Here is a 20,347-nt window from a genome sequence, read left to right as displayed (position 1 = left end):
TGGTGTTTGGATGCCGCACTGGCTTGCCAAATGCAGAACTCACTAAGCTCTTTTGCACAACAGCGCTCCTCCTGTTTCCTACTCCAGCATTCCCAGATAGAACAATCACCAATGCTGTATCTACTGTAGAACTAACGATCCCACCCATCCGCCCATCCAAGATTTCATCATCTCGGCTAGCCTGCCTGGCCGAAGAAGCGACGACGAGACTGAGACTGGATCCCACCGAAGCGTACACCCAGACATCGGCATCCCAGGCTAGGGAACGTGTGTTTTGGATTTGGTGAGGCTAGACGGTAGCCGGCTATTGGCTATTGCCTGCTATTGCCTGCTATTGCCTGCTATTGGACCAACTTTACGGCTGAAGATATGCAGTGGCACCTGATGAAGAATCTCATGCAAGTAGCACCAAGAAGTGTAAAGCCTTGGAACGTTGTATGATGCCTTCTTTCCCCTATCAGCCAGTAGAAGCAATCTACTCAATCATCTACATCGCCCCGCGCGGCTTACCTTGATACCATGTGCCTCATGATAGTATTGTGGGCCGCCCTCCAGAACCTACCCCTCCATAACCGTAGACGTGTCAACCCAAGAGATGACGTATGAGGTATCTGGATTATCATGAGTCGTAATAGAAGCCCCTCCATGTGCTAGACAGAGGGGTATATAGTCCGACTCAATATCCACCGGTCGTTGTATTCCCTTTTTCATCTGAATTCGAACTTCCACTGATTACATTATCAATATCTTCACCATATCCCATATCCCATATCCCATCTCACATCTCGCACCTCGCATCTCGCATCTCGCATCTCACTTTGCTCTCAAGATGTCGGCAACGCACACATCACACACAGCAAGTAACATCCGACAACTCCTCACCATGCAATGTACTCATTCGCAAGCAGGTCACACTCGAACCGGATGCTGAGCAGCCCAAGAACCCCGAGAGATACGAGGCGCAAGTCAATCATCTCACAACGCCAGCTACATGTATTGACAGATATTAGGGCCATTAAACACGTCGAGGACAAGGGTGGTGTGATTGAGGACCGATTCAAATTTGGATTTAGGTAAGAGCATCCAATGTTTCTTCTCGTTTTGTCGCTGATCTTGTAAACAGTTTCAGTCTCCCTAATGACAACGTCTCGGTCGCCTCTACAATAATGGAGCATCCGGATTTTAAAACAATCGAGAGCTCAGACGGGACATATAAAACGCAGTAAAGTTAGAGGTGGAGAATGGAGGTGGTTAACATGAGCGATAGATACACAAGGCGAAGATTAATCTAAAGATCCCATACTTGAATGCCTCTGCTACCATTGTTTCATATTGTGAGGACTTGTAGGATGTGAAAGTTGTAATAGTAACATACATGCCTACCTATCTACCTAGTAAATACCTAGGTTATCGTGAAAACTGCCATCTGTGGCGTTGATGATTTCGTATCCTAACTTTAACCTCAGTTCTCTTTCTTGGGTCTTTTGTCGCATAAGCGTCATGAGTTAGGTTATTTTGCCATGATTACTCCGCAGTGCACCAAACACAACCACAAGCACAACCATGAGATATACACACACACATCACCGATGCTGTCATGAATTGTTACCTCCCAATTTTGCGGTCTTATCGTGGCCAAAGTGTTTACAATCCCAAATCGTTTCTTAGATGCGCCAGTCTCAATCGTTATCCCTCCCCTTCGGCCCATAAATGGTCCCACCCTCCAAGCCCAACCGTCATCGCAGACAATGAAATTGCAAGGCTCGCCAGCAAGCCATTGCACACGTTAAGTCTGGAAGATCTAGTGAAGTGTGTACTCAGGTGTTCATTGGCAAACACATGCTTACTTTAGCTATAGGCATGGCCAACCTCCACTATCAACAGCAGCATTGTTCTCATCCGCAAGCTTCACTCTCGATCTCCTCCCAAACCGTCTTGCGCACCGGATACAGGCTCTGCGTAACCTGCCTTTCATAGTCGTCTCCAATCCGAATATCTCCAGGATTTACAATAATTACCTCCATTCATTGTCAACGCTGTTGCCATACAAAACCATATCTACGTTGGAAGATGAAGTAAGATTCACGGAGGTACTGGCAGACCTTGTCGAAACACATTCGCATACTATTCCGACTCTTGCCAGAGGGTTTCTTGAATGCAGGAAATACATAAGCCCGACCGAGGTAACACGATTTTTGGATGAGCATCTTCGTGCTCGGATAGGCACACGATTAATTGCAGAGCAACACATCGCACTACACCTCTCATCTCAAGCACATCAAGGAACGCTTTCTGAAGCTGATACCGGCAATCCGTCATCCTACATCGGTGTTATAGATACTGCACTGAATCCAGCGTCAATAGTGAATTCATGTGGCAATTTTGTCTCGGAAATCTGCGAGCTCAAATACGGGGTCAGGCCAAGTTGGATTATCGATGGAGAGCCGGAGACAACATTTGCATTCGTACCAGTGCACTTGGAATATATAATTACTGAACTACTGAAAAACGCATTCCGTGCGACCGTCGAATCTGGAAGATCGAACGAACCAATAGTCATAACGATAGCTGCAGAGCCAGAGCTCTCCAACGTAAATAATCCACAGAGCATGTCTAGTCCAGGTATAGCTCTAGATGACAGCCCTTCCATCAAGCCATTCGAGGATTCCGCTCCTGGTGTGACCATTCGTATTCGAGACCGGGGAGGTGGAATTAGCCCTGAAGTGTTACCAAATGTATGGTCATATTCATTCACAACATTCTCAGAAGAAGACGAATTACCTGGGCAAAGCCACAGCAATGGGAACATGGATGCTTTGAATGTTTTGTCGGGTGCTGGAGGTGAGAGTAGCTCGATCGCTGGGCTAGGTTACGGGCTACCACTTGGGAGAGCATACGCTGAATACTTTGGAGGTGGCATTGAAATTCAGTCACTTTATGGATGGGGCTGCGATGTTTATTTACGACTTAAAGGCCTGGGTAGACCCAAAGGCTAAGGAACCCATCGCATGGTTGCAGAAATATAGCCGTGGGTGGCAAATGGATCCTTTTCATGGATATAATCAAATTCTGCCATTTCCCGTCAACTGAAACCATAGTCGTGAAATCCCATCCAATTGTTTTTTGAGGTGTGGTACAAGTATAGAAGCGGAGTTCATTAACAGGGCTATGGAGTACCTGGATAACCATCCCCTGCGTCTGGATACCCGCCGGGCGCTTGAACAATCTCAGCCTTTAATGAAGCTTCTCGTTCTTGAACTCTCAAATGATCATTCTGCTTTGTATTTTCTGTATCATTTTTTATAGTCGATATGGAAGGCCTTTCTAGTGCTTCAGCTGCCTTCGCTGTTATATCCCTCGCTGTGCAATTAGCCGAAAGTGTCAAAAAGCTAGTGGAGTTTTGGAAGGCTGTCGAAGATGCACCAGGAGATATCTGCGATCTTTTCAATGATTTGGAGCTCTTGTCAGCCGCTTTAATACAAAATCGGAGAAAGTTTGCTCAGCAGAGTCCTTATGACCTGATTGCCAGGCGAATCTTAGCCAAATGCCAGAAGAGAGTTGAACAACTCTCCTCAAAACTGTCTCCTACGATGTCCGCATTCGCCTCATTCTCGTCTCGCAAAAGGAAGTGGGCTGCTCTAAAAATTACTCTAAAAAACGAAGAAATCAGAAAAATGCGTGCGTCGGTAGGAGAATCTTTGGTGGCGGTACAGATGATCAAGCAAGATGCTATTTTGTAAGTTATCAATCCATCATTTTTCAAGAGAGACAGCCAGAGCTATTGAATGCCTGTTGTATGATAATACTCTTTAAATAAACCGATCATGCTTATTAAATGGAGAAAGTTTCTGATTTCAATAGTGATATGGTAGAAATGGCTCTCCGATACCAAGAAGCTACCTCGAAAGGCATGAGCGCGATGCAGGAATTTGTAGTACAATATTCGCAGAACCACAGACCCATGGATAGGTCCAAATCGCTTCTTCCCTCATATGATTTGTCTGTACTCTCAGCGGGCGGGAATACTCTAGATGCAAGCCTACCAGATTCGTATCAAGGCAATCAAAACGCGATCTGTTCCCAGACTACTAGTACCACGGTCTTGAAAAAACAGCTATCTGCACCTTTGGGAGGAGTCTCAGCCAATGATTCCAAGCAACAGATCATTGCTCAAAGGGCTTCTGGAATTAAAGCGTGGGAGACTGATGGCCAAACACCTATCTTCTCATTTCGAGTCAGGTCTTCATCGACAAGGAGGACAAGTACAAATGCCTTGGGTTCTCAGGAGACAATGGAGACGAAAATTGGCGTAGTCTTCTACCCAGCAAAATGGTTACATCGCCTTGGTGTAAGGGTGGGGATTCGCATGTCGGCAATCATTGACAATGGCTGGATGTTCACATTCAATTCCTTTGGTGCAGTTCCCGAAGATTCTTTAATTTTCGATCTTTGTCGACAAGGTAATGTCGCCGGTGTCAAGATTCTCTTGAACCGTGGCGATGCATCTCTAGAATGTGAGAATCCACAGGGCAAAACGCCATTATGGGTAGGTCAACTCCATACAATTCCTTGCAATTGACCACTCACATTTTGCAGACCGCGGTTAATTATGGCCAAGTAGACGTGGCTAGATTTTTGATTTCCGCCGGAGCCAAAGATACAGCTACTGGTATCAACCTGTGGCGAAATCCCCTTGTTCTTGACGCTCGGCGGAAGATTGCCATGGTTGAGACTTTAGAATTTTACTCAAAGTCCAAAGACGATAGTAAATACGGTACTATTGGCAGGATGGAGATATTCTATACTCCAAGCAGACAGCCCAACATGACTCAAGAAGAACTCTCCGACAACATGTTATATGTATTTAAAGCTTTAACTCCATCTCTACGCACTGATAACGCAGCTCAATTCGGGTATCTTCGAGGAATGCTATCAACTGGTCACGCGGGAAAGCTCATACATTGGTTGATAGGCAGAATCAAGGGGGCTTTCGAAATAGAGGAAGACAGCATCAGTTCTTACTCTTTACTTCATTATGTAATTGGTGCCCGGCTCCTTCACAGAGATCCGCTCTCTGTAAAACTGATTATGGAGAGAACAGCAGACTTACATGTTTGCCACGGTTACGGATCTTGGGGCCGATACGAACCACAAACCCCTACATCTCTTGCTATGTATGACCAGGACATGTTCATTCCATGGCGGAGGCTTCTTCAGGAAACGAAACAAGACATGGATGCGTTCATCGAGCGGGAGCTCAACGCTAAATTTCTGACCTCTATGGGCTGGACGAAAGCAACACTACGGGCCTTGTTCCAACATCAATTCAACATACCAAGCTACAAGGGAAGGCGGGCCTTCAATGGGTTCCCTGAATGTGACAGGTGCAAACATATCAGTGTCTCAATTGGCATGTATCGCGTTAAGATCGATCTTGAATTCAGAAGGCAACTTCGAGAGATTAGGACTGGTCGTGCTCAGATGCCCAGTTCCTCGCATATAATATCTGCGAAGGATGGCTCAATCTTGACCGCAATTATTGACGAAAGTGGAGGGCCAATACCAAACAGTCAAGGGAAGACGTGGCCACCATTACCTTATCGCTTTGTGTGCTCCGATAGATGCCTTGATCGCGTCTCTGTCCATGATGTATTTGAAAATGATTTAGAGGACCTACCAGTGTTTCCACCATATGTCTCTGAGGAGGAAAGACTGCGCCTGGAGCGCTTACGCTTAGCAGAGGAGGAGGCAAAATGTCCTACTTACACAATGCCTGGGGCTTTTACTCCATAATGCCCCACAATGCTCTCATTCTTATTTAAAGATCGGATGGCCGTTCAGACTTATAGTCTCGCTTTGGTGTATGATTTACATTGTTTATCTCATAATGGGCTCTATTTGGGTAACACACATAAACCTCATCAATTTTCTCGGCGTCAACAATCGTCACATTCTCAGTCTCGTGGCTTGAGAAGGGGTGATCGCGCAAAGAAAATAAAATAATGCAACTGAGGGTTGAGGTTGTATTGCGATAATTTCTTCAGATGCATTTCATCAATGGTTCTCCAACGCTCCCCAAATGCTTTTTAATATCCCAACCCAAATTGAAAATTGGACTCTTTCCCGGGTTAAGTACCTTTCGAGATCTCTATCCATATCGACCTTAAAATTCCCTCTTATGCTTCAAAGTTCCGATTCTTGTTTGATAATCAATCGACTATTTTGGTTTTGCGTTTTAATGGGTTGACGTGGTAGGCGCGTAATTTCCAGGGGCCTGTGGATCTATTGTGTCGGCAACCCTGTCATGCATCTTCGCTTCTGCATCCTACCACATCGAATAAAATGATTCGATGTCAGCGAAGGATGCACGTTTCAGCTGCATGAAGAGGGCGAATTTCTAAATTTGATCCTCTGTCAGGCTATGGAGGCAGTGCCAATTCTGTCGACTGGGTATACACTGAGTATGCCTTATATAAGGCTTCTCGTACAAGTGTCCTATTTGACTATAGCTTATCCTCTCCGCCACTTTCTAGCAACATCATTCGTCATGGATGGACTTTCTAGTGCTTCCGCCGTGTTTGCTGTTGTGTCTATTGCTGTCCAGCTTGCAGAGACTATTCATAAATTAGTCGACTTTTGGAAAGCGGTCGAAGATGCTCCGGATCACGTTGCGAGTATCTTTGGAGAACTTGGACTTCTTTCCAAGATCTTGGCACAAAGTCATGAACTAGCGCAAATCCACTCGTTTTCTGATATATTCGATGAAGCGCTGAGAGATTGTTACTCCAAGATTCTCAAACTCCATTCAAAAGTGGAAAACACGAGGAAGAACCTCAATTCTTCAAAACTACGAAAGCGGAAATGGGCTGCTTGGAAGATTGTGTTGCAAAAGTCTGAAATAGATTCTTTACAAAAGTCCATCTCGGAAGCGAAAACAAATATACTACACATTCAAGTAAATAGCCTTTTGTAAGAATCCCAGATAGACACATTTTGATGGATGTTGACTTGATACTTGGTAGAGCGCGGCCACCTTCGATATCTAATGTTTATCAAATTTACCAACAGAACTCTCAATCAAGCACTCAGGTATCTGAAAGAATGCAGATAACGGAACAGCAGCTAGCAAGTATCTTAACAGAAAAGCAGAATCCGTTGAGTTTGTCGGCCGGATGCCTTGATGAAAAACTAGCGCATTTGAGCCCTGACATAGCGGGAAAACAACTTGCTCTGCTTGAGAATGGTGAAAAGCATGAACAATCGCAACCCGGATACGCAAATATTCCTCGAGTTGCTGTTGGGTCGCGTAAACTGAGTGTTTATGCAAGCAAAGGGCGCAAAGTTACAAATCCATTCTCAAATATATGGTCTGTATCTCAGCGGGTTCAGGAGCAGATTGTTCATTCATCGGGGACCAGGGACCGCGTGGAAGCAGAATCTCAAATAATTGTATACCCTTCAAAGTGGCTTGTCAACATTGGCATGGCTTATGGCGTTAAACTATCTGTCTTAGCATCAAGAGGATGGCAGTACTCATTTCAACCCTTTCGCGCTGTACCCGAGAGTGCTTTAATTTTTGAATTTTGCCGCACAGGGAATCTCGATGGGGTAAGAACATTGTTGAGTCGAGGAGACGCGTCCCCTTATGATAGGGACCCTTCGGGGAAAACACCTTTATGGGTAAGATTGCCTATGTTGATTCGTTCTATCATAATTAACTTGTTTAGTATGCTGTTCTTCATCATCAATTGGAAATATCCGCACTGCTGCTTTTGGAGGGTGCAGACGCAGAGGCGATGGACTGGGAACGTGGAAGGTAAATAACGATTTATTATTTGCTTGTTTAACAGTCAGGAATACAGTTTGACGACACGGTTTCTCAATCCACTTGAGATACCAAACTTGTTAGAGATGTTGAATACATCCCGAACGCTTTACCAATCTGAGATAGCCATCTATTTTGTGATATTCACTCCTTCGATGGCATTCAGGCCGTACGAGACATTCGGTTCGTCGGGAATATTCAATTCGAGATGGTCGACCCAGCAGAGATTTTGACATCTTCATGATCATCAAGTTATTTTTGAATATACAAAACACTTGCGGCTAACAACATCTGATTTAGGAAACCAATCCAAAACCTCTATCTTGGTACCAATGAAGACGTAAAATTAAAAATAGAATTGGCGAATTTGCTTGCTCATTACGATTCTGAGGACGATATTAATTTTGGGTCATGCGGAAGACTACTTTTGTTTTATAGACCAGACAAGAAAATGAGTCTAGACGTCTCAACAAGGCATGAGTCGTCACTGCTAATCTTACATTATATGGCGTCCTATTTTCACCGCACGAATTTTAATTTCAGTGGCCTATTCAGCGATTTATTGACGTTTGGATATGTCGGTCCAGTATTGCAATGGCCTTTGCGCTTCATTCCTGGGAAGCTCTGCAATGGAAACTCGAATATTCTTCAGGGCGCCATTAGGTCAATCCTAATGATACGAGAACCTCTCACAATGAAGGCCATTATTGACAAAAGCACAACAACTGATCTTCACCTTTACGTCGATTTCTCATCGTCAAAACGTTACAGAAAAGAGACACCTACATCATTAGCAATGTATAATCTGGAAGGGTTCCTGATCTGGCGAAGACTTTTGAAAGAGCTTGGATTCGATATATCAGCTTTCGTTGCTCGCGAACTAGAAACAGAGGGGTTAAAATCAATTGGGTGGACTCAAAAAACACTTATCGAATTGTTTTATCAAGACTTTACACACGTGGTGCTTCCTAAGCCATCCCATTCACTGGGTTACCGTCGTTGCGACAGATGTGGATTTTATGACACTGTGCGTATGCGTCAAAAAGTAGACCTTGAATGGCGACGCATACTCCGATTAATTAGAACAGGAAAATACCACGTGAAGATTGTCGATAATGATCCGTTGCTGGCGGGAGAGAAAGATGCTAATACCATCGATCGCACTGATGAGAATGCTACGAAAACAAGTTCTGGTGAGTCTTCCTAGGATCTCTAGTAATTTGGACGATAGCCGTCTACGGTTCAAATTTAGGGGTGTATAAACCAAAAATGAGAGCTGAAATGGCTTGAACATTCGATCTGATGACATATCTGGCCAGTTTGTCTTCAATGATCAAATGAATTTGATGTCCAAATTCACACAGGTAGGGATAGAATATTATGCTGACAGCGACTTGATAGATTCTCTGCCTTGCCGTTTCGTTTGCCAAATTATTTGCGAAGACAATCTTCGTGTGGCATGGGAAGACGAGAGTGTTGAGCCACCGAACATCCCACCGTACATCCCAGAAGAGGAAAGAAACCGTCTCAAACAATTGCGATTAGCCGAGGAGGAAGCGAAATGTCCTACTTACACTATGCCTGGGGCTTTCAGTCCTCAGTAATATGATATGCAGTCCGAGCATGGATCTCGGGGTATAGGGATATCGGATCTCTTTTTGTTCCGAAATTCGTTGAAGATAGATGATTATTAGAATGTTTGAAGAGAATATAGAAGCTAACTCACATAGTTGGTCGATACTAAAGTATCTACTTGGGGGGAGGGGGCTCACTGTACTCACACTCACCGTTGGCGAAATAACGAATGCAATCCGCCATCAAAATTGATACTATAGGTTCGACTTAACATCCAAATCGATCTAAAAGTGTAGCGATTCAAATATTGCAACATGGAAAATCTGTTTTGCGTTGTTTATTGACGACTTTGGTTAGTAATGTGTTAGAGTCGAGGTGGTTATTTGATGTCGAGATCGAGTTGCATCTGGTTCATAAATAGATTTATTTAATTTGAGAGATGGATTAGAAATAAAGATATATTGAATAGGTTATCGGAAGCTACAAAGGGCACTTGGAAAGAAGCACTTGGAATGGCTGGATTTGTATCCTATAGACCTTAGGCGTGCTACTAGTGACGCGTTTGTGAATGCTATAAGCTAATGCCTCTTACACCAACAGCGAATGACCCGGATTGCGAGAGGTGAATTAGTAATTTTATGAAGAAAGTTTGTGTGTTGATTAGCTGTTGGAACCCTTTTCCTAGAAAATGTTCGGCATCTCTAATGTTCAAGATGGGTTCCGATGGTTTGATGGGTTGGAACTTGGTATAGGGGAACGAAGTTCTTAGATTGTGGTGGGAGTTCTTGTTTTTCTACCATCTGAACTAGACCTTTGTTCGGCCAGATCGTCCATCGAGATAATGTAGAGAAAGGCAGACTTTTAGTCAGAATCTACGGCTATTTGAGCAAGATATAAGATAACACATTAGTTTATGGCATCTCAAAATACCGCATGATTTGTTGGATGATCTAAATGAGAATTGCAAAACTACGAGTATTGGTATGCTTTAAATCCCGTGCATAGAGTTCTCAATGATCATCCCGTTCCAACCACGGCTTACAGGCCGTATGTACCTTTCCCAAAGAGTCCTCCATTTCTACCAACCGCGCGAAGATTTTTGCATCGATTCTGTTTATCATCTGCAGAGTAGCGACGATGAAGAAATCCGCATACGTAGCTATCACATTATCTTTATCAGCTTGTCTTTTTTTCATAGATCCAGTATTCCAATCTTAAACTCACGTGTATCCCCCTCAATAAATGGACCACCCTTAGCTTTCAGCAATTTCCCCAATTCGCGGACGACTGGTTCAGTATCTTCCCAACACTTCTCTTTGCTTTCCTTTTCACCATACTCGTATATATCCATACCGACTCTTTCCTTTCGGGTCTCTTCAAAATAGACACGTGAAGCGTCGTTCAAGAGCCCCTTGGCAAGCAGAGGCAGCCAGAGTGGACGAATTGAGAGTTGAAGTTTGGGGATCAAGTCTTCGACTTGAGAGAGTTCAGAAGTCTCAATTTTGAGAGATGGAGAAGGATAGCGGTGTTCTAGGAGGGTAGCAATGGTGCTGGAATCTTGTACGTAGCCTAGTTCTGGGATTTGGATTGTGGGGATTGTGTATTGGATGCCGGAGGCGTTTGGTTGGACCTTGCTGTATGAACAGGGCGATTAATAGCATGATGGAAGGAAGGTATGGGAACGACGAACAGAGATTTAAATGTTGGTTCTATGTCTGGATATTCGATCCATGTTGTCTTGTATGGTATCTCCTTGTAATTTAGAAGTAGACGTGCTGAAAGATATCAGCTTAGAAACGAGGTTGAAGATAGGTTATTTCACATACTCTTCAACGCATTGTGTGACCAACTTGCACAGTGATCCTGGCTAGCGAGATCATAGAGAGTGAGTTCCGAGCTGGTCGCTTGAGTACCGGCTGGAGACATGTTTGTGTGTTTGGGACTGGGCAATGCGAAATACCCTTTAAGTTATTGTCGAGTTGTTAATGAGAATCACAAGTGATGTTTACAATCTGAAGCTTATATACCCCGCATTTTTGAAAGCCATGATGGGAGCTCCGATTTGTCACATGCAGGGCGCAATCTCACATGAGGGAGTGAAGAATGACTAATACAACCTGAAAGAACACTGCAGCTTGAGAGCTATTAAAGTGTGTGAAAGACATGTCTATCGCAGTCGCTTGCTACTGGGGCGGCAACAGGTATCAATACGCGATCTCATTCCTGAATGAAGTAGCTAGAAGGGAGGGTGCAGTGATATTAGTTAGAGTTACATATCACGTGATCAGACGCGCTTCTAAGGTTTAGCGCGATTCTCCCCGCCATCAGTTCTTTTTGGTCTCCGTTTGATGTATTATCAATTCCATCTCCGCATCAACACTACAAATCTCTTTCAACATCTCCAGATATAAAATTTCTACAAATCTTTCAACATGGGTTCCGTTGTTCTTCCTCATCTTGTCACCGGCTGGCATGTCGACCAGGCTATCATGTCAGAAGAAGAGAGACTGGTAGTGATCCGCTTCGGACGAGATGTTGATCCAGATTGTATGCGACAGGATGAAGTGCTTTACAGTACGTGCCATATTGCTCAATTATTCTCATCTTCTTTCCTATTTGATATCTCTTGTCAGTCCATGAGCTAACGAAAGTGTAACAGAGGTTGCCGAATTAGTTAAAAACTTCGCCGTCATCTACGTCTGCGACATCGATCAAGTCCCCGATTTCAAAACCATGTACGAATTATACGATCCGGTCACAACGATGTTCTTCTTTCGAAATAAACATATGATGTGCGATTTTGGAACGGGTAACAATAATAAGCTGAACTGGGTGCTGGAGGATAAGCAGGAGATGATTGATATTATCGAGACGATTTATAAGGGTGCGAAGAAGGGTCGAGGTTTGGTTGTTAGTCCTAAGGGTATGTGGCATTTGATTTTCGTCTCTTTTAAAATCAAGGGAGCAAACGCTTGGGATTAAGGATGAAGGCTAACTCTGCGGCAGATTACTCGACTAGATACCGATACTAAGATGCTCATTACGGTGGTATTGGGGCAAGAATGTATTTGCGGCCTCTGATTGTGATCATTTAGTGGGTGTAAAGAAGGGCGTTAATGGGGGATTGATTTGATGGAAGATGGATCCAGAGGAATGTAAAGGGTTGGTCTCACAATGAATTTTATAATCGTACCTGAAGATGCTAATGCTGCTTAAAGTATGTGAACGTTCCCGAAACCATGCGGTAGGTCGATTTCCCCTATTTGTTGACGGAAAAGAAGTTTGGTTATATTTTGCGCTCTTTCCTTGCGATCTTGCAAATACTTATTTCGCGCAAGATACAATTCGATTGCCTTTGAAATCTCCGCAAGCCGATAGCGTATGTATACTATCAAGTAGTAGTACTACTATGCAATGTAGGTTGAGAGAAGGATGTCTTGGTTTACCAAAACCAGACTTCAGTTGGATAATGCAATAGTACAAACGTCTACATATTCGACAATTAAAAACCAATTTCATAATTCACCCCGTTCATAAGATCTCGTGTAAGTTAAAATGCTATACAATATGTTGTGTTCGGATGTACAACCGAATACCCGGGGTAAATTTACCGGAAAAATGATTGAGCGAGTAATGTCCGATACCCCTCTTTACTCAATTCCACATCTTAAGCTGAAAGTCCCATGCATCTTTGGATCGGAATTTCAAGGGGGTTACCTCTCTGGAGTTGACCTCCGAGACTAGTTTCTTCAGCGTCATCCACATGATTGGATGATGTTTTGCCTCTTAAAATGCGGAGGCACACTTTCCGCTTCGGCTAAAGTGGGAGGCACAATTTTTACTTTCTTATACCCTTTTTTAGATACTCTTGAGAATTAGCCATGTGAAAAGGCTCTTATTATATGCTCATGACCGAAGATCCTAGATCTTCTCCGGACGACATGCGTCAATCGTCCTGGAAAAAGGTTTGTCCAGTTGTATGCCAAGATCATTCAGGAACTCTTGTAACTGATTCTGAGGGGTAAGTGGGTTTCTCATTACTTTAAAAGAGTCCAGAAACTCCTCAATCGTGAGTGTTATTGTTCGAGAAGAGCTTTTCAGTCTTCAGGATGAAGTCCCTTTTTACAGCTCTTGTTTCCCTCCTCCCTTTGGCGACTGCCCTTCCCCTAGTCTCCTCAGAATCTCCAAATGCACAACCCAAATCACTCTATCCATTCTCCTCCAGCGGCAGTAATGCTAAAGTAGCTGGTCGTCTGTTCAACATCGATGGAAAGGTCGAATACTTTGCAGGCACAAATGCTTGGTGGCTTGCACATCTCTCATCCAACAGCGATGTAGACCTCTCTTTCTCACAAATGGCCGCTACGGGCTACAAAATTGTACGAGTATGGGGTTTCGGCGACGCAAATACTCCTCCACCTTCTACCAACACGGATCCAAATCTTGTCTACTTTCAGATCCTCAACTCTACAGGATCATACATAAATTACGGTGCAGATGGTCTTCAAAGACTAGACTATGTGGTTCATGCAGCATCGAAATATGGTCTGAAGCTGGTACTGAACTTTGTTAACAACTGGGGTGATTATGGTGGAATTGCTGCCTATACTAATGCTTTCAATTGTTCATCAACATCCTTCTACACCGATGCGACTTGCCAGAAGGTTTACAAGAACTACGTCAAAACAATCGTCACTCGTTACCGCTCTAGCACCGCCATCTTCGCTTGGGAACTCGGTAATGAACCGCGCTGCAATGGCTGCGAAACATCTGTCCTTACCAATTGGGCTTCAGATATATCAAGCTACATCAAATCCCTCGACTCGAATCATATGGTTACATTGGGCGATGAGGGATGGTTTGCACCCGCTGATGGAATCGGCGATGGGAGTTATGCATATGGAGGTGCAGAGGGCATTGATTGGGTTGCAAATCTGAAGATCAAAACATTAGATTATGGAGTATTCCACTTGTATCCGAATAGTTGGGGATACAATTATACATGGGGAAATGAGTGGATTGAACAGCATGATAAGGCTGGCAAGGCGGTTGGAAAACCGGTCATCTTAGAAGAGTATGGGACACCATTCCCGTATAATCATATAGAGACCGAGGGACCTTGGTATGTTTTTACATTCCTTTTCCATCTCACTTTGAATCAGAGCACGGGAGGTGAATTGAAAGAAAAGATGGCTGACAAACTTCTTCTCATAGGCAAGCAACAGTACTTAAATCTGGAATAGCTGCGGATCAGATCTGGCAATTTGGTCCCAATGGAACGAGTGTGTCAGCAGAGGTTTTTGGTGATGTCAATACTATCTACTTCAAGACTCCGGAATATGCTACACTTGGGACGGGTCATGCTAAGGCTATGTCGAAGAAGAAGGTATGATTAGGATACGGCACTGAGGTAGCATACTACTTATGTTGAGAGTTAATGCAATTAAATTACGTACCGTGCTGTTTTTTCGACGAAGCTGCAGTTTTATGAATATCTACCAATAATTCTACGAACACTGATAAATGCTGAGAAAAGTCTTGTGTTTGAATGTCAGGCAAACAGAGACCTTAGGCACATGTCTCCTAAGGCAGTTCTGTTCCAGTCAAAGAGATGCTTTTGTTGCATATCGCAGCGCCAGGCATGAATATGAGGCATTCTACTTTTTATAAGCAAAGAAGTCGGAATCTTTGAATCTCAACAGTCCCTATGAAGCTGCATCCATCCCGGATTAGCTTACAATTTTGTCGTTGACCCTAGGCTTATTCATATTCATTTAAAACCATTGCTAAAATGAAATGTGTATATTTTTGTTGAATTTCAGCGGAAGCTTGAAGTAAAACACGATGTGACGGCAGTTTGTGAATTCTAAAAGGCAGAAATAGTATATTATCAGATTATAGATATTCTTTTCTGACACTTTTCAAAATTCTGATAGTATATCCTCATCAGCCCGGCAGTTTCAAGCAATTGATGACAAATCCAAGCTGGATAGGCTCGGCAAGTGCCTATAGGAATTCCGAGCCGAGGTATCTTCATTTCGGTATATTCCCCACAGAATCGCCGTTCTCCCCAGATTCCTTTCAAAAACAACATCAATACCCTTCTATTTCTCCTTTTTCGTTCAATTATCTTCAGAAGAATTCTATATACCCAAAATATCAAAATGGCCGTCGAAAGAATCAGCTCAATTGTTAAGCATATGACTCCTGGTGCATCAGGATTGTCTGCAATGTAAGTCAACATTCCAGCCCCTTCACTAAGCACATGCTTACGACAATTTTGTAAATAGTACCTCGAAAAATGCCGATGATATCGTTATCACACTTGCAGTTCGCACACCGTTAGCAAAGGGATTCAAGGGAGGATTCAAGGACACAAAGCTTGACTATCTCATCTACGCCCTTCTCCAGAAAGTCAGAGAAAAGTCCAACCTCGACCCAGCTCTTGTCGAAGATATCTGCTGTGGAAATGTAAGAACCTCTCTCTCTCTCTCTCTCTCTTGCAAGGAAACGACTAATGATGATATATTAGGTCAGCGATGGCAATGCCGCATACAAACTTCGTGCCGCCGCCTTGGCAGCAGGATTCCCAAACACAGCCGCAGCCTCCATTGTAAACCGATTCTGCTCCTCAGGTCTCAAGGCCACCCAAGATATCGCGAACCAAATTGCTGAAGGTAGCATTGATATTGGTATTGCCATGGGTGCAGAGATGATGTCGATTGGAGGTGATAAACTCGATGGTGGTTTCCACCCTGATATTCTCAAATGCCAAGATGCTGCCGATTGTATGCAGCCTATGGGACAAACATCTGAGAACGTAGGAAAGGACTTCAACATCACTCGTGAACAACAAGATAAATACGCGGCAGAGAGTTATCAGCGCGCAGAGCGTGCCCAAAAGGCTGGATGGTTCGATGATGAGATCGTACCAATTGTTGCGGAAGTCAAGGACCCAAAGACCGGAGAAGTTAAGAAGGTTACTTTGACCAAAGATGAGGGTCCAAGATATGGAACTACCTTCGAGAGCTTGAACAAGATCAGACCTGCTTTCCCAGCATATGGTGATAGATCCACTGGTGGAAACTCTAGTCAGGTTACTGACGGTGGTACGTTACACACTCCATAAGCCGCTTTACAAGTATGCATGCTAACATAAATTCACAGCTGCCGCTGTTATCCTTATGAAGCGTTCCCGTGCCATCGAGCTCGGCCAACCAATTCTCGCCAAATTTGTCGGAGCCACCGTAGCAGGTCTTGCTCCACGTATTATGGGTATCGGTCCATCCGTCGCTATCCCCAAACTTCTTACCAAATACAACCTCACTATTGACGATTGTGATGTTATCGAGCTTAACGAAGCATTCGCTTCCATGGCCGTATACTGCAAAGATGTCCTTAAGATTCCTCACGAGAAGATGAACATCAGAGGTGGTGCTATTGCACTTGGTCATCCATTGGGTACGACTGGTGCTAGACAAATTGTTACCGGATTGAGTGAGTGCAGGAGACAGAAGAAGAAGATTTTGTTGACTAGTATGTGTATTGGTACTGGACAGGGAATGGCGGGTTTGTTTGTTAATGAACAGTTGTAAGATTTATGTGCGATGGGGTGTTGATATTTAATGGTTAAGGTTTCGGTGCATTGCATGTAGTATCATTTTGTTGAAAATAACATCGTTTCTACTTCCAATTTGTTTGTATTCAAGACTATGATCTGACTTCAAGGCTTCGCTTATGTGACACAGTCAGCAGATGAACAGATGAACAGGTCTAATCCGTTCACTTTCAACGGACTGTTGGGTACTTTGTCTCGCCTCTCGCGTCCTCCCAAACTACACACCTCACGTATCTTTTCGTTTTGACTAGCGTCCATAGCTTAAACACAAAACAACAGCGCTCAACCCTTCCTAAGCTGACAAAAACATACTAACAGCACATCTCGTCTCGCCTCTTTCGTCATCACTGTCTTCACTGCATCCACTCGTCCCGTCCCGTCCCATCCTATCCCATCTTATCCTATCCTATCCCATCCCATCCCATCCTATCTTAGATAGGAAGAAAAACAAAAAGATAAAAAGATAAAAAGATAAAAAGAAAAAAAAGAAATATATATACAACAAATAGCGTGGATCCGATGTGCGGGTGATCACTCACTCACCCATCCATCCATCCATCTAACTCAAATACTGATTTATGGATCGGAAGCTTTTAGATGGAGAGTGGACGGACGGGCTACTCAAACCCAAGTTTTCTCGATTTACTTTACTTTACTTTGGCTTTCAGCCTCAGGGGGAATTTGAAAATGGGGTTTGAGAGGTGGGGAATTCCCGACATTTTGTTGTGTAAATGGCATTACGGTGATACTGAAGGAATAAGGTTAGATATTCGTGACACAGTTTTCAGTCACCAGCTTGTCAAAGATTCAAGTCGCAGAATACATGAATTGGTTGTATAACTTTCTGATTACGATTTGCAATGTAAAGTAAGTATTGAATGTAGTTATTGAAGCTCTTTCGCAACGTCTAGCGTTTCACCCATCCTATCAAATATACTTGCACATGTCAGTCTAGACAAATTGCAAGCATCCATTGTTGTTTCCAATTCTCTCGTCCAAGTTCAGAGTACTGGTGTGCCATGATGGAGCAAGCTCAGCCTCGAGCTCTTGTCCGCTACGCGACAATCTTACGTTTCTCGCCGATGCACCGAAGTTGCCGCCGCCGCCGTGGCCGCCTCCACCAGGAACCCGCAAGTTCTGACCGGGCCAGATCTGGTCGGGGTTGTTGATGTTGTTATGTCTAGCAAGTTCTTCGTACGAGCAGTGTGAGAAGCGGTCGGCAATAGCTCGGAGTGTGTCGCCCTGTTGGACAGTGTATGTCGAGCCGCCGTGGCCGCCGCCGCCGGAAGACCAGCGCAAGCTGCCGTTGTCGTTCTCGATGTATCGGTTCAGACTAATGGTGCTAGATTGGTAAGAGCCATCCGTGCGACGGCACTGAGCGTGCAAATTGTAGTCTCCGTGAGAGTCGAGGCGAACATCATTGGATGAAGTAGTGAAGTTACCACCGAAGTCACCTCGGATACGCTCGTCACCTCGGGAACGATCGATACCTCTGGAACGGGAATGGGAACGAGAACGAGAACGAGAATGGGAACGAGAACGGGAACGCGAGCGGGAACGGGAACGCGAGCAGCTACTACCGCGACGACGGCGAGGTGGTGGGCCACCATAGTGCTGCTGGTTGTACTTCTCGCGCTTCTGACGCTCCTCCTGTTCTTTCTCCCACTTCTTCTTCTCGGCGTGCTCATCCTTCCAATCGCCAACTGCGTCTTGAGTCTTGGATCCTGCAAAGGCACCAGTCAAGGCGCCGAGGATAGTGCCTGCGGTGCCATGGCCTGCCTGACCTCCTAGCTTGTGTCCACCGTACGCACCGGCAGCACCACCGGCGAGGCCGCCCATGATACCGCGGTCACCTTCTGGGTCACCCTCACCGTTGTACTGGTTCTGGAAGCCTTGATTGTGCGAGTTGCGTCCCGAGTTGGACGAGTGTGCTGCTGTACTGGGGTACTTGAATTTGTTAGTCTGGGCAGCAAAACCCGAAAAACTAACTTACCTGCTGGTATTGAGAAGGGTCCTGCCCGTATCCTCCCTGGCCACCGCCATACTGCTGCTGCTGGCCATAGCCGTTGTTCTGACCTTGGTTGTAGTATTCGCTAGCCTCGCCATGGGGCTGTTGTTGCTGACCATAACCACCTTGCTGGCCATAACCGCCTTGTTGGCCGTATCCACCTTGTTGGCCGTACCCTCCTTGGTTGTAAGACATGTTGATAGTTAAAGAGTTATGAAGATATTAAGTATGTATGATTTGCAAAATCGCAGAGATTCCTTCTCGAAGGAGCCATCTCATTATATACTTCCCCGGCCCCTTTGGTGGGGTCATGATATGCTGTGCTATGATGCATCATTGAGTTGTCTGCAACATGCCGACACCGCCACGTTCCGCGCAGCCGACTTTGTGGGGTTGTGCTACAGGCCATCGTCACATCAATCCACCTCAGCCACAACATGGGCCAATAGGGCAGACAGTCTGACTCAGATTGTCTGAGGGTCTGAAAGGGCTGTGGAACGCCAAGTCCATACACAATCGAATGAACTGCCGATATTCCGTTTGGGACCCCAGTCAGAAAAGGGAATTCTGAACTATTTTTACTTTTTCCATTCCATAGGCTACTCGAAAGGTCATGTGATTAGCCACGATGTTTCAAGCATTCTAATTATACTAGTCGATCAAGCGCCGCCTTCAGATTGACACCCAAGTATGAGATCACTGGTTGTCGATGTGACTGACTGACCGAGGAAAGAGCAAGCTGGATACATTGCGAGAACTCTCAAAACATTGGTTGTTGCGTATGCCATACTCATTTGGTAATTTGGGCTGTGCTAAAATAGGGGTGATAAATTTAAGCTTCAATTAGATTACTTTTAAATGGGGCAGATTGGTTGGAAAACAGACAGAAGTAGGGTATTGATGAGTAATCCATCAAATGGACAAATCAAACAGCTCTGGTGTTTTCTGGAACGCTAATCTAGACGAGCCTTGTATTTTGAGTTCCTGCTTGGCGCAATATAAATTACCAAATGAATACTCTGTGTGGTTTCTGTGGGTTTGTACCCAGGTGATAACATAGAATACCAGCCAGTTCTCTTCGGTTCCATGGTCGTACAGAGTTTGTGGTGGGGATGTGGTTAAAGGGGGATGTATTTGGAGTAATATTGGAAGCGAAGTCAGGGATAGCATGTGAGGAATTTGTGTAATCTATTACGATAACTTTAGAAAATCATGATGGATAAGAATGTTCTCGCCATCGTGACCTTCGAAATTCCGACTCGCCTTCTACGATCTTCTATCGATGTATATCGCCAAGGTTAACGTTTCCCCTTTCCTTTTC

At 44.4% G+C, this 20,347-nt stretch overlaps 9 protein-coding genes across 10 annotated transcripts; 7 read left to right on the top strand and 2 right to left on the bottom strand.

The window, feature by feature from the left end:
• Positions 1 to 460: 460 nt before the first annotated feature.
• Positions 461 to 1,300, top strand: BCIN_12g01010 (hypothetical protein). Its single transcript, XM_024696215.1, has 4 exons — positions 461 to 856; positions 909 to 961; positions 1,011 to 1,073; positions 1,124 to 1,300. The coding sequence occupies exons 1-4, from the start codon at positions 830 to 832 to the stop codon at positions 1,224 to 1,226; spliced, it is 246 nt and encodes an 81-aa protein (XP_024552021.1). The 5' UTR covers positions 461 to 829; the 3' UTR covers positions 1,227 to 1,300.
• Positions 1,301 to 1,495: 195 nt separating this feature from the next.
• Positions 1,496 to 3,188, top strand: Bcpkp1. The gene is made up of 2 exons (XM_024696214.1): positions 1,496 to 1,809; positions 1,859 to 3,188. The coding sequence occupies exons 1-2, from the start codon at positions 1,598 to 1,600 to the stop codon at positions 2,994 to 2,996; spliced, it is 1,350 nt and encodes a 449-aa protein (XP_024552020.1). The 5' UTR covers positions 1,496 to 1,597; the 3' UTR covers positions 2,997 to 3,188.
• Positions 3,189 to 3,211: 23 nt separating this feature from the next.
• BCIN_12g00990 (hypothetical protein) lies at positions 3,212 to 6,269 on the top strand. Its single transcript, XM_024696213.1, has 3 exons — positions 3,212 to 3,736; positions 3,862 to 4,546; positions 4,597 to 6,269. Exons 1-3 carry the CDS (start codon positions 3,312 to 3,314, stop codon positions 5,791 to 5,793), a joined length of 2,307 nt encoding a protein of 768 aa, XP_024552019.1. The 5' UTR covers positions 3,212 to 3,311; the 3' UTR covers positions 5,794 to 6,269.
• Positions 6,270 to 6,417: 148 nt separating this feature from the next.
• BCIN_12g00980 (hypothetical protein) lies at positions 6,418 to 10,042 on the top strand. Of its 2 annotated transcripts, XM_024696211.1 has the most exons (5): positions 6,418 to 6,969; positions 7,023 to 7,680; positions 7,728 to 7,816; positions 8,126 to 9,018; positions 9,227 to 10,042. In XM_024696211.1, the coding sequence occupies exons 1-5, from the start codon at positions 6,548 to 6,550 to the stop codon at positions 9,427 to 9,429; spliced, it is 2,265 nt and encodes a 754-aa protein (XP_024552017.1). In that variant the 5' UTR covers positions 6,418 to 6,547; the 3' UTR covers positions 9,430 to 10,042. The 2 variants fall into 2 exon arrangements, with proteins under 2 accessions (XP_024552017.1, XP_024552018.1); XM_024696212.1 differs by lacking the exons at positions 7,728 to 7,816; positions 8,126 to 9,018; positions 9,227 to 10,042 and having other exon boundaries at positions 6,418 to 6,955; positions 7,023 to 7,118.
• A 272-nt stretch (positions 10,043 to 10,314) lies between these two features.
• Bcgst19 lies at positions 10,315 to 11,587 on the bottom strand. Its single transcript, XM_024696210.1, has 4 exons — positions 11,227 to 11,587; positions 11,091 to 11,175; positions 10,625 to 11,034; positions 10,315 to 10,559 (listed from the first exon to the last, which is right to left on the bottom strand). Exons 1-4 carry the CDS (start codon positions 11,324 to 11,326, stop codon positions 10,411 to 10,413), a joined length of 744 nt encoding a protein of 247 aa, XP_024552016.1. The 5' UTR covers positions 11,327 to 11,587; the 3' UTR covers positions 10,315 to 10,410.
• Positions 11,588 to 11,736: 149 nt separating this feature from the next.
• Bcdib1 lies at positions 11,737 to 12,592 on the top strand. Its single transcript, XM_024696209.1, has 3 exons — positions 11,737 to 11,974; positions 12,060 to 12,323; positions 12,407 to 12,592. The coding sequence occupies exons 1-3, from the start codon at positions 11,833 to 11,835 to the stop codon at positions 12,430 to 12,432; spliced, it is 432 nt and encodes a 143-aa protein (XP_024552015.1). The 5' UTR covers positions 11,737 to 11,832; the 3' UTR covers positions 12,433 to 12,592.
• An 877-nt stretch (positions 12,593 to 13,469) lies between these two features.
• BCIN_12g00950 (hypothetical protein) lies at positions 13,470 to 14,901 on the top strand. The gene is made up of 2 exons (XM_001557847.2): positions 13,470 to 14,522; positions 14,615 to 14,901. The coding sequence occupies exons 1-2, from the start codon at positions 13,510 to 13,512 to the stop codon at positions 14,790 to 14,792; spliced, it is 1,191 nt and encodes a 396-aa protein (XP_001557897.2). The 5' UTR covers positions 13,470 to 13,509; the 3' UTR covers positions 14,793 to 14,901.
• A 559-nt stretch (positions 14,902 to 15,460) lies between these two features.
• Positions 15,461 to 17,107, top strand: BCIN_12g00940 (hypothetical protein). Its single transcript, XM_001557848.2, has 4 exons — positions 15,461 to 15,632; positions 15,691 to 15,871; positions 15,933 to 16,509; positions 16,568 to 17,107. Exons 1-4 carry the CDS (start codon positions 15,565 to 15,567, stop codon positions 16,993 to 16,995), a joined length of 1,254 nt encoding a protein of 417 aa, XP_001557898.1. The 5' UTR covers positions 15,461 to 15,564; the 3' UTR covers positions 16,996 to 17,107.
• A 723-nt stretch (positions 17,108 to 17,830) lies between these two features.
• Positions 17,831 to 19,324, bottom strand: BCIN_12g00930 (hypothetical protein). Its single transcript, XM_001557849.2, has 2 exons — positions 19,012 to 19,324; positions 17,831 to 18,965 (listed from the first exon to the last, which is right to left on the bottom strand). The coding sequence occupies exons 1-2, from the start codon at positions 19,219 to 19,221 to the stop codon at positions 17,970 to 17,972; spliced, it is 1,206 nt and encodes a 401-aa protein (XP_001557899.1). The 5' UTR covers positions 19,222 to 19,324; the 3' UTR covers positions 17,831 to 17,969.
• Positions 19,325 to 20,347: the final 1,023 nt, after the last annotated feature.

The sequence above is a fragment of the Botrytis cinerea genome, chromosome 12 (genome assembly GCF_000143535.2).
Source record: "Botrytis cinerea B05.10 chromosome 12, complete sequence".
NCBI classification, from domain to species: domain Eukaryota; kingdom Fungi; phylum Ascomycota; class Leotiomycetes; order Helotiales; family Sclerotiniaceae; genus Botrytis; species Botrytis cinerea.
This window is presented reverse-complemented; position numbering and strand designations above follow the sequence as displayed.

Excerpts from the sequence above, each read along its gene's own strand:
- BCIN_12g00980 (XM_024696211.1), top strand. The coding sequence starts at position 6,548 with ATGGATGGACTTTCTAGTGCTTCCGCCGTGTTTGCTGTTGTGTCTATT. Across the intron at positions 6,970-7,022 it reads ATTCAAGTAAATAGCCTTTT|AGCGCGGCCACCTTCGATAT; the intron begins GTAAGAATCCCA and ends GATACTTGGTAG. Across the intron at positions 9,019-9,226 it reads TGCTACGAAAACAAGTTCTG|ATTCTCTGCCTTGCCGTTTC; the intron begins GTGAGTCTTCCT and ends GCGACTTGATAG.
- BCIN_12g01010 (XM_024696215.1), top strand. The coding sequence starts at position 830 with ATGTCGGCAACGCACACATCACACACA. Across the intron at positions 962-1,010 it reads AACCCCGAGAGATACGAGGC|GGCCATTAAACACGTCGAGG; the intron begins GCAAGTCAATCA and ends GACAGATATTAG. Across the intron at positions 1,074-1,123 it reads CGATTCAAATTTGGATTTAG|TTTCAGTCTCCCTAATGACA; the intron begins GTAAGAGCATCC and ends TCTTGTAAACAG.
- Bcdib1 (XM_024696209.1), top strand. The coding sequence starts at position 11,833 with ATGGGTTCCGTTGTTCTTCCTCATCTTGTCACCGGCTGGCATGTCGAC. Across the intron at positions 11,975-12,059 it reads ACAGGATGAAGTGCTTTACA|AGGTTGCCGAATTAGTTAAA; the intron begins GTACGTGCCATA and ends AAAGTGTAACAG. Across the intron at positions 12,324-12,406 it reads TTTGGTTGTTAGTCCTAAGG|ATTACTCGACTAGATACCGA; the intron begins GTATGTGGCATT and ends ACTCTGCGGCAG.
- Bcgst19 (XM_024696210.1), bottom strand. The coding sequence starts at position 11,326 with ATGTCTCCAGCCGGTACTCAAGCGACCAGCTCGGAACTCACTCTCTAT. Across the intron at positions 11,176-11,226 it reads GTCACACAATGCGTTGAAGA|CACGTCTACTTCTAAATTAC; the intron begins GTATGTGAAATA and ends GATATCTTTCAG. Across the intron at positions 10,560-10,624 it reads ATTTATTGAGGGGGATACAC|CTACGTATGCGGATTTCTTC; the intron begins GTGAGTTTAAGA and ends ATAATGTGATAG.
- Bcpkp1 (XM_024696214.1), top strand. The coding sequence starts at position 1,598 with ATGAATTGTTACCTCCCAATTTTGCGGTCTTATCGTGGCCAAAGTGTT. Across the intron at positions 1,810-1,858 it reads AGTCTGGAAGATCTAGTGAA|GCATGGCCAACCTCCACTAT; the intron begins GTGTGTACTCAG and ends CTTTAGCTATAG.
- BCIN_12g00950 (XM_001557847.2), top strand. The coding sequence starts at position 13,510 with ATGAAGTCCCTTTTTACAGCTCTTGTTTCCCTCCTCCCTTTGGCGACT. Across the intron at positions 14,523-14,614 it reads ATAGAGACCGAGGGACCTTG|GCAAGCAACAGTACTTAAAT; the intron begins GTATGTTTTTAC and ends TTCTTCTCATAG.
- BCIN_12g00940 (XM_001557848.2), top strand. The coding sequence starts at position 15,565 with ATGGCCGTCGAAAGAATCAGCTCAATTGTTAAGCATATGACTCCTGGT. Across the intron at positions 15,633-15,690 it reads GCATCAGGATTGTCTGCAAT|TACCTCGAAAAATGCCGATG; the intron begins GTAAGTCAACAT and ends TTTTGTAAATAG. Across the intron at positions 15,872-15,932 it reads AAGATATCTGCTGTGGAAAT|GTCAGCGATGGCAATGCCGC; the intron begins GTAAGAACCTCT and ends ATGATATATTAG.
- BCIN_12g00990 (XM_024696213.1), top strand. The coding sequence starts at position 3,312 with ATGGAAGGCCTTTCTAGTGCTTCAGCTGCCTTCGCTGTTATATCCCTC. Across the intron at positions 3,737-3,861 it reads ATCAAGCAAGATGCTATTTT|TGATATGGTAGAAATGGCTC; the intron begins GTAAGTTATCAA and ends TGATTTCAATAG. Across the intron at positions 4,547-4,596 it reads AGGGCAAAACGCCATTATGG|ACCGCGGTTAATTATGGCCA; the intron begins GTAGGTCAACTC and ends CACATTTTGCAG.
- BCIN_12g00930 (XM_001557849.2), bottom strand. The coding sequence starts at position 19,221 with ATGTCTTACAACCAAGGAGGGTACGGCCAACAAGGTGGATACGGCCAA. Across the intron at positions 18,966-19,011 it reads ACCCTTCTCAATACCAGCAG|TACCCCAGTACAGCAGCACA; the intron begins GTAAGTTAGTTT and ends AACAAATTCAAG.